This window comes from Heloderma suspectum, chromosome 2 (genome assembly GCF_057233095.1).
Source record: "Heloderma suspectum isolate Gila_16-S chromosome 2, 16-S_ref, whole genome shotgun sequence".
NCBI lineage: Eukaryota > Metazoa > Chordata > Lepidosauria > Squamata > Helodermatidae > Heloderma > Heloderma suspectum.
In genome coordinates this window covers 187,406,975-187,417,380 of record NC_139459.1, presented here as the reverse complement: position 1 = coordinate 187,417,380, position 10,406 = coordinate 187,406,975, and the positions used below count along the sequence as shown (strand labels likewise).

Sequence of the window (10,406 nt, the reverse complement as noted above, 5' to 3'; positions counted from 1 at the left end):
GTGAAAGATGATACAATGGGCTGTATCCAATGTTAGTCTAACTTATGTCCTGTTCATTTCAATGGCTCTACTATAAGGAAGACGAACATTCAATGCAACCCAATCAAATTAAAATGCTTGTGCAAAAAAAACCATTGTCACCTGTTGCTGAGAAGAATAAAGTGTCAGCACCAGTCATACTTGGGAGGACGTCCCAGAGTCAGGGGCCACCACAGGAAAGGTCCTCTCTTTCGTTGATGCATAATGCACCTCTTCTTCCAGTGGAACTTTGAGAAGGGCCTCATCTGATGACCTTAATGCCGGGTACAGGACATGCTTTACATGTGGAAGGTCCCAGGCTGGGTGCCTCCGGTTTACAGGATCTTCGCAGGGCTCAGCTAGATAGACGGACTCAGCAGAAGGCACGTTGATATCTGTCCGTCAAGGCCTGGACCCTTAACAGCTCTTGTCCTGATGCTTATTGCATCCAACTCAAGATTTTTGCTGCATTATTTTCCTTAGCTGCCTCTTCAAAGGTTTGTATCCATCCATGCCTAATAAACACTGTGTTCCATCTTGCCCAGGGCATTTGACTCATCCAGCAGGCAGGGATCAATTCTGGGTCTGGGTCATTCTTTGTGACATTTTGGTTGCTGCCCGGTAAAGGTGGCCAGGTGTCCTACCATACAGAGGGCAGCCCTCTCTTGGAAGGGCTGCCCGGTTGAAAGGGAAGGAACCCTAAGAAGGGAGAGCAGGGAGGGGCCTGAAGCTGCCCATCCACACTTCGCACCTGGACAGCAGCCGGCACAGAGCTCACCTGGTCACAGTCTTCCCTGCTAGGATGAGATGGATCGGGTTTCTATTTAAATTACAACCATTATGGCTAAACGTGACCGGTACACATAAGTGAGACTGTGCAATTTTTGTGCAACCCTGCATCTTCTTTTGTCCTGTTTTTGTAATGTGTAACTAGCCACGCTACTTTCTATTCAGCAGAACAGAGTTCCAGAGAGAGAGAGAGAGAGAGAGATCCCTGCCCCGCCTCGTGCAGACCAGCAGGGGCAGGCCGTCCCCCTCCCCCTCCCCGAGCTCCAGGGGGGAGTGTCTCAAGCCCTTTTGCGAACGGGCATCAGGCAGGGAACCGGAACCAGGGGAAGTGAGCCGCGGAGGCTGGTGGCGCCTGCACCCGTCCAAAGGAAGCCAGGCAGCCGCTCCCCGCGCCGCCGAGCTGGTTGGCCCCTTGAGCTGCGCAGCCTGGCCGGGTTCGGGCAAGGAGGCCGCCCGGGAGAGCGCTGTGCGCACAGGTGTGTACGTGGCGCTGGGGAGTGTCGGGTGGGGAAGGATCGGACGAAGCGCGCCCGCCACTTTTTGCGGGCTTGACCGCCGTGTCTGTGACAGCGACCCGCCGCAGAAATCCAGCAGACGATCCCTTCCCCGGCGCCGCGTTCTTTTATCTAGAAGCAGATTATCCGGCAGAAAAACCTGCTTGGAGCTCGCTGGGCTTAGGGTTCCCAACCGGGGGGGGGGGGGGTATGGACCTGCTCGTGTGCCTTGAACAGCAGCCTGGTTTGCGCCGGTTTGCAGGCGAATCGCCATGGCAATAAAGACGGCCGCGGCTGGGAAGCCCGCGCCTCCCCGAGGCACGGAGGCCAGCTGGAAACGCGGCAGCCTCAGCTGGTCCTTGAGCAAGTCGTTCGGCTTAATGAGTTGCGGTCCATAGTGCGTGTGACCACAAACTCGCACACCCTATATGTTTTGGCAGGCCCGTTCTGGGAAGAGGCAACCAAGCCAGTTAATTCAGTCCTGAGATACCAAACCCTTTTCTTCTAAGGTGGCCGGATGCAGAGGAGGGCGGGGCTCCTGCGCCGTTCGTGGGCGTGCAGAAGAGGGAGTTTCAGCGTGACAAGCTGCGCCTGCTGAAATTCCCTCTTCTGCACAACTGCGAAAGGCGCAGGAGCCCCGCCCTCCTCTGCATCCGGCCACCTTATTTTCATCACTTAGGCTGCAATCCTGTACACGCTCAGCTGGGAGTAAGTCCCGTTGAACTCAGTGGGGCTTACTTTTGAGGAGACATGCCTAGGATTGGGCTGTTGCAGCACACGCCCTTGCAGATTTACTTAGAAGTAAGTCCCACTCTGTTCAATGTTGCTTACTCCCAGGTCAATTGGATTGCAGCCTTAAACTATATTCCTGTCACCTGCATGCTTCTTAAAGAGATCGGAAGTATGGCTTGCTGGAACAGCCTTGAAAGCGCGCGCGCGCGCGCGCGCGCACACACACACACACACACACACGGAACATGAATACAAACACCGCTGAAAGATTCAACTGGATTTTTTTGGCAATCTCCCTCCTTTGGAGGCCTATGTGTTATAGCTGATAAATGCACAACTCAGAAAGTCATGGCCAGAACTTCAACGTGGGAGTGTGTTTGCTCTCTCGCTCCCTCTCTCTCTCATAGTTTCTTTGCTTTTATTTCAGACAGCAGTAAGGTGGGGGTGGGGGTACATAAGAAGCAACCAAACTCCAGGTCTCAGGCCGAAAAGCATTTGTCCCATCACCTGCTCCTACCTGCTCCTTTTAATGGGAAATGCAAGGGATAGAATCTGGGACCACGTGCTTGCAAAGACGCATGTTCCACCACCAAGTTATATGGAACTGGATGGAACAGGGTAACTGTACACCAGTAATTCCCAAACGGTGTACTAGGAACAGCAGTTTGCCTAAAGTGGACCGCTAGCATTGTTGCAAGAAACACAATCAGTTTATTAAAAAAAGTAAACATCACCTATCAGCCCAAAGGAACTCAAACACAGAAGAGGCTTCCTGCTGCATCTCTGCATGATTTGTTGTTCTTTTTCCTTCTCATCGAGCTCAGCTGAGGCAGATAATTCTCTGCATCAGGCACACGTAGATCATACTCCCATGCAAAGATGTAATAGAATTAACCTGTCCTCAGCAGAGGCACACCTAGAACAGTGACTCATCCAGAAACACAGGGTGGGCTCCTCTGCACATGGATATTTTTACTCTTACACACTCTAAAAGTAAACTAGTAAGAGTGATGTGCACCTCCAGTTTTAATTCAGAAACTAAAAATTTGTCTCAGCTGTCAAAGCTTTGGGAAACACTGCCGCACCAATTGACCAAGAAAAATGGGCTAGATGGCTTTGGTGTCTTTAAGGGCAGCTTGATTTGTAGAAATAAGCCAGCGAAGTTTTTCATGAAAGGGAGAGAAGCACCTGTAGCATAGGAGCAGGTGCAGGAACGAAGTTGACAATCTTCTACAGGAGAGTTGCAGGAGGGAGTGGAGGTAATACACTGGATACTAGTAATTGTTCTACCATAGGTTTATAACTCATAGGACAACTTGTTGGGAACAATTTTAATTAAAATATTAGATTTTTAATTAAATATTAGAAACAGATAGGCCTTGTGTATATGCACATCTTGTTGCTTAATTAGATTGTAATCCTCTGGGCAGAGACCTTTGATTTTAATATAATTTTTATACACTACATGGCTGCTGAGTCACTAGTATTAGTATTACTACTCCTACTACTCCTGCTCCCACGTGTTTTGTAAGCTTTGTGCATCATACCCCTCAAGGATTTCTCTTCCCCACACGCCTAATAACTGGGCTATCATATGTTGATTTTTAAAAAAATCATACCCATTTTCCCCAAGTCAAATGCATCCCTTTTATACACTGCTGAGTTTGAGGGGTGTGGAAAATCTGAAATCAGATGGCAGCAAAAAAAAATCTCTAAAACAGATTATGTCACAGGCTGCTGTATGCAAATCAGAAAAAAAGAAAGCAAATTTGGGGATATACTTCCTTTAGGCTGCAAATTAATCCTGTGCCCTGTTACCTGGGAGAAAGCCCCAATGAACTCAGTGAGACTTTCTATACAGGATTAGATATGTCTAGGATTATGAAAGTTGGTAAACACATTGCTGTGTGTACAGATTTGAGCACTGCAGCCTTTGGCTGTGAAATAAAGAGGCATAGAAAATATGGAGAGAGGAAAATAGAATAATATTTAGAAAAGCTAAATCTTGATCATAGAGCAGGGGGGTCAAACTTCTTGCAGCCTGAGGACAAATTCAGTTTTGGAGAAGCTCTTGGGGCTGCATTTCAGTGGTGGGCGGGGCTCAAGGCAAAGGGGCGGGGCCAAAAATCCCAACGTATTTTCGCTTATTGCCAGTAATGAAGCCTTAATGGAGGCATTTCAACCTTTTAGAATTGGGCAGAGGGGGGACTGTCAAGAAACCACCAAATTATTGGGGGGGGGGGAAGAGGTGGGGCTAGGGGAAGGGGGCATGGCACTCTAGGAAATCCTGCAGTTCCCAACCCCTGACATATAGGATAAGAGACCAGTGAAGGGCAGAAAGTAGAACAATTATTCAAGTGACCATTAGGGTAATGACCATTTTATGAAATACCAATGATCCTTTTTGAAAGCCAGAAGTGAGCTGTAAATCAAGGCAGGTATGACGTGTGGCCTGCAGAACATACCAGTGGCAGATATTAGATGAAGCTGTTCCAGAAATCACCAGTGAGGAAATATTGTTAAACCAAGCCCATGGGACGTGTAAAGAAGGGCCTTTCTCCCCTTCATTTGCCTTTCTCCCTTGCTATTCAGTCAGATTTCTGGATCAAGATCTCCCTATCTCGTGACCATCCCAGTACCCTGAAGACGAGAAGAACTATGCAGAGATGCTGGCATTGCCCACCCTCCTGTTCCTGATCCTCGGCCTGCCCAGCAGCCTCCTGTGTCCCCAGAGCTGTGACTGCCTCCCAAGGAGTGGCGTGGTGTGGTGCAACCGGAGAGATCTGGTGAGGATCCCTTTTGACATCCCTCACGACACCCGGGTGCTTCACCTGGACTCTAACTGGATCACTCATGTCCCGAACGGGGCTTTCCACAGCCTGAAACAGCTCCAGGAGCTTCACCTAGCACACAATCTCATAGAGAATATTGCTCCAGGGGCCTTCCATGGCTTGGGCAGGGGGCTGAGGCTGCTGGACCTTTCAGGCAATCAGCTGCAGAGGATGGAGGTTGCTCCATTTGTCATGCTGACCTGGGTCCGACTAGAGCTCTACGACAATCCCTGGCACTGCGACTGCTCCCTGCAGGAGCTGATGGAGGCTCTTCCCTTGGACACGGAGACTGTAGAAGATATTGTGTGTGCCACTGCCACGTGGGAGGAATACATGGGCAAGACCGTGGCCCACCTGCTCAACGCTGGCATCAATTTCTGCCTCGGCCCGCAGAGGAACACCGACCTCGCCATGCTGCTCACCATGTTTTGCTGGTTCGCTGTAGTCATCACGTACGTCATCTATTATATCCGGCGCAACCAAGCCGAATCCCGACGCCACTTGGAGTATCTCAAATCCCTGCCCCTGCCCAGCCCTGACGAGGAGGTAGAAGATGACACACTCAGCACCATCCTCTGAGGGCTGGGCGTACACGACTGTTTGGAGGTGGGGAACACACAGCAAATACACAAACCTGCTTTGGCAACGGATTTTAATATTTTAATGTGATTTTTAAAACTGTTATAGCTTCTCCCTTTAGAGCCTAAGAATGGTAGTATTACGAAAAATCTGAGAATCTTGTGAAAAAGAACCCTGTCCCCTACACAGAATTAGAATTCCCAGAGTTCCTTGGGAGTGAATCTTTCCTAGTACCAACTGTTGCTCTATTAACCCCAAGCCCCAATCACTGCTAAATCCAAACTGCCATCCCTGTGCAGGCCTGGCCCTAACATCAGACAGAGTGAGGTGTCTGTTTCAGGTGGCAGATGCTGGAGAGTGGCAAGGGTTGGAGGACCGAGCTGTCTGCCCAACATGACCATCTCTGGGCTCTCTAAGCTAGTATGCTGCCCTCAGGCGCAGCGGGGGACACCATCTCATCACCAGTGCTACTCTGGGACTTTTATGTGCCCATTTGGTATTTTGGCCTCCGGTTTGTTTTCTGGTATTTTGTAGAACAGAGAACATTGGTTATTGGGTGGACTATAAATGAATGAATGAATGAATGAATAAATAAATAAATAAATACGTACATACCAGGTATTTTGTGCAGGGGAGGGTTTCTTTAAATCTATTGGCTCACACTCTGATCCACTAGCACCACTCACTGACTGACCCACCACAACCCCTCATTAGTTTCCCCTCAGACCAGTACAAATCTGCCCTCTGGCTTCTCCCACTGACCAGGTTTTTTAAAGTCACAGGTTGGCAAACTTAATTCTGGGAAATGTGTATTCCATTCCCAAGCTCATCTGGGGGTAACCACACTGACTGGATCAAGACTTGTTTAAACTGGAGCCTGCAAACAAACCTAAAAACAAGGGTTTTTGGAGTCCCCCGTCCCCAGAAAAGACTTGTTTAAACTCACCATCTCAGTCTACATTTCCCAATCTCTGCTTGGAGTTATTGTGGAGTAACCCCAATAATTTTTGTAATTGCAAGCCGCACCTCCTCCCTTGTGATACCCCAAACCTCCCTCAAGATAAACTTTCCCCATTGGTGGATGCTTTCTTCTGTCTTCCACCAGACCCACAATGGCTGCAGAGTCTCCCCTTTCTGACTGCCCATCCAGTGGCCGCCATTTTGAATTTCAAAAAAATATCACAGAGGTGTGGGTGACAGTTAGGCTCACCATCTTTTTCCTGGCAAGTGTTCCGTGTGCCTTTATCAGTGGCATGAGACAGAAAAGCAATAGTTGCAAATCTCCTTGTGCCCGTCGTTGGGCTGGTTCCCCCTTAAAATTGCACTTGCACGATTCTTATGTACCTACTCCTATAACTTAATGAAAAGGGGGTCTACATGCCATCATGGGATGCAAATTCCCCTTTGTAGTGTGCACACATCCACACAAAATCTGTTTCTCGTAATTACTGGCCGCAGAGCCTCTCCCAGTGAAACGAGATCCCTCCTGTCAGGGAGCTCTCCAGGTTCTCCCTTCCTGTTTGCCAGGGATTTAGGCAGAGATGATATAGCTTAATGCTAGGAGATTAACAATGAAAACAATCATAAATCCTGGTCTCGTAATCCTTCCTTTTTACAGGAGTGTTTGTGCCCAGCTCAGCTCAGCTCCAGCCACTTTCCCTTGACCTGCTCCGACTGCTTCCTTCCTGTCCCTTAATGCCTCTCCACACATTACGTCAGGGGTGAGTAACCTCTGCAAGTGTTCAATACAGACCTTGCCAAGAGCAACCTGTCCCTTCCCTGGCAGCCCACAGCGTGGAGAAGGAGAGAGGGAGAAGAGTTGGCAAAATGAGACAAAAAAGGGAGAGAGCTAGAGGAACGGGGGGGGGGGGTGGCCTTTTCACCCTGGCCCTGCCCACCATTTGGTTCACCTCCCCCTCCAACAGATTACCTCTCCCCCCAAGGGAAAGCAGCCCTCAATGGAAAGGTTCCTCGCCCTCCATTGCAAGGTAGCAAAACCTGGGTTTGCGACCAAGAGCCTCATCTAATCCTGCCTCTTTGATGACAACTACCTATATTAGAAACATGCTGCCAAACACATGCTTTTCTCATTCACACGTTACATTTTTAGGTGTACACTTCAAATATCTTAGACTAGGCCAGGGACAGTGAACCTGGTCGTCCAGATTCTGTTGGACTAGTTGTCAAATCACCCCGGCCAGGCTGAATGGAAATGATGGGAGTTGTAGTCTTGCCAGGTTGTAAGGAAATTAATTGCCATAAGCAGTTGACACTATAAAGGCCTGGCCATTGTAAGGGCATTGTTTCTTTACAAAACAACCCATTCCAGTAATGCATCTGCAGTCTGCAGAGGAGCAGAAGCTTGTCAATGGGTCTTGTGCAAAGTGCATATGGGGGTGGGGGGACACCACAGCTCAGCAAAAAAAAAGCAGGGGGGTGTGTGACAGGAAAGCAATTAAGACCCAGGAAGTGAGAGGTTTTGATTTTTAATCCCAATGAGATTTTTTTCCCTGCCATTTCTTAGGGCCAAAACAGATGTTAGAAGCCCACTTTGTAAGTGCTTATCTTTATAAACATTCCACATTCACATACTCATCAAATTTATATACATTTACCGCATGTGAGTAGGCCTATCCAATCCAATCCTTTTGCTTAGATGTAATGTACAAATATTTTAAGTGTGCACCTAAAAACATGTGCAAATGAGACAAATCTGTTTCGACCCACGTTTCACAGAGTTTGGAATCATGTCTATCAGTCATGATAGCTATACGCAACATTCCAGTTCCGAAGTGTGCAGAGGCTGAGGTGGCTGTCACCTGGCTTGTGAGCCGCCCAGAGGCATGTGCTTGGCCATCCTTTGAAACCAGCTGCTGGCCTAGATAAGCCTTTGCTCTGATCTAGCAGGGCTTCTCTTAGGTTCTGGAGCTGTTGGCATGTAGTCAGACCAGTCATTGGCAACCCAGTTGGATGGACTATTGGCATGGTCACATGACATCTGATGGGTCAGTTGCACATGGCAAGTGCGTTTAAACATGGTGGAACATACATGGAACATTGATCTAGATAGGGCCATCCCTTCCCCAGCCTGGTGCTTGCCAGATGTTTTGGGCTGCAATTCCCATCAACCCCAGCCAGTATGGCCAATGGTTAGGGATGATGGGAGTTATAGCCCAAAACATCTGGAGGGCACCAGGATGGGGAAGGCTGAGTTAGGTATTTCATTTTTTGTAAGCTTTGCTACATGCAAGGGCCTTAGAGGGTGGCTCATTCAAGCTACTTCATCAGCCATAGATGCATCTAATGAAGTGGACTCGCTAGTCTGGGATGGGCAACTTACGGCATTCCAGATGTTTTGGCCTACAACTCCCCTCACCCCTCACAATTGACTATGCTGGCTAGAGCTGATTGGAGGTATAGGCCAACAAGTTGCCGACCCCTGCACTAGTCCATAAAAGCTTATGCCGTAATAGATTTGTTAGCATATATGAGATTTGCCAACTAAAAACAACCTGGTCTGTTCCTGTGCTTTGTGAACCGGGGCTTTGACCTGCAGAAAGCAGCAGATATGCATTTCACAGAACAGGGCATTACACAGCATTATCTCAGAGTAATATCGACAGATCACACTGCTGTTAAAGGCAGGGACAAGTTAAAAAGTTAGCAACCCTAAACATGCAAACCATCTCTTACTATTGAAGCATTGCCTCCATGAGGCTATCCACAGCAACAGGTGGGCTTGCACATGGGATAATATCAAATTACCACAAGGGCTGTTGTTGTTGTTGTTGTTCAGTCGTTCAGTTATGTCCGACTCTTCGTGACCCCATGGACCATAGCACGCCAGGCCTTCCTGTCCTGCGCTCTCTCCCGGAGCGTGCTCAAGTTCATATTCATTGCATCCGTGATGCTATCTAGCCATCTCATCCTCTGCCATCCCCTTCTCCTTTTGCCTTCAGTCTTTCCCAGCATCAGGGTCTTTTCCAGGGAGTTTTCTCTTCGCATTAGGTGGCCAAAATATTTCAGCTTCAGCTTCAGTATCTGTCCTTCCAATGAGCACTCAGGGTTGATTTCCTTTAGCATGGACTGATTTGACCTCCTTGCAGTCCAGGGGACTCGTAAGAGTCTTCTCCAGCACCACAGTTCGAAAGCATCAATTCTTCGGCGCTCAGCCTTCCTTATAGTCCAGCTCTCACAGCCATACATTACTACTGGGAAAACCATAGCTTTGATCAGATGGACCTTTGTCAGCAAGGTGATGTCTCTGCTTCTTACTATGCTGTCTAGGTTTGCCATAGCTTTCCTCCCAAGGAGCAAGCGTCTTTTAATTTCATGGCTACAGTCACCGTCTGCGGTGATCTTGGAGCCCAAGAAAGTAAAATCTGTCACTGCTTCCATTTCTTCCCCTTCTATATGCCAGGAAGTGATGGGGCCAGATGCCATGATCTTAGTTTTTTTAATGTTGAGTTTCAAACCAGCTTTTGCACTCTCCTCTTTCACCCTCAACAAGAGGCTCTTGAGATCCTCTTCGCTTTCTGCCATTAGGGTGGTATCGTCTGCATATCGGAGGTTGTTGATAATTCTCCCAGCAATCTTAATTCCAACCTCTGATTCATCCAACCCAGCATTTCTCATGATGTACTCTGCATATAAGTTAAATAAGCAGGGTGACAATATGCAGCCTTGTCGTACTCCTTTCCCAATTTTGAACCAATCGGTTGTTCCATGTCTGGTTCTTACTGTTGCTTCTTGACCCTCGTACAGGTTTCTCAGGAGACAGGTAAGGTGGTCTGGTACTCCCATCACTTTAAGAATTTGCCACAATTTGTTGTGATCCACACAATCAAAGGCTTTAGCGTAGTCAATGAAGCAGAAATAGACATTTTTCTGGAATTCTCTTGCTTTCTCCATGATGCAGCGAATGTTGGCGATTTGATCTCTAGTTCCTCTGCCTCTTCGAAAC

General features: G+C 48.2%; 1 protein-coding gene across 4 annotated transcripts in view; it reads left to right on the top strand.

Moving 5' to 3' along the window:
• The first annotated feature begins 1,122 nt into the window (after window positions 1-1,122).
• The window catches only part of LOC146353573 (leucine-rich repeat-containing protein 3-like), a 20,511-nt gene continuing 11,227 nt past the window's right edge, over window positions 1,123-10,406 (top strand). For 2 of the 4 annotated variants that reach the window (XR_014788098.1, XR_014788097.1), the window contains exons 1-3: window positions 1,123-1,283; window positions 4,626-5,316; window positions 7,062-7,164. Coding sequence is in view for 2 of the 4 variants with exons in the window: in XM_084836797.1 (XP_084692923.1) it covers window positions 4,700-5,443 (744 nt within the window). In the remaining 2 variants the exon portion in view is untranslated. Of the gene's footprint in view, window positions 1,284-4,625; window positions 6,614-7,061; window positions 7,182-10,406 lie in introns of those variants that run through there. The other 2 variants (XM_084836798.1, XM_084836797.1) reach the window with 2 other exon arrangements.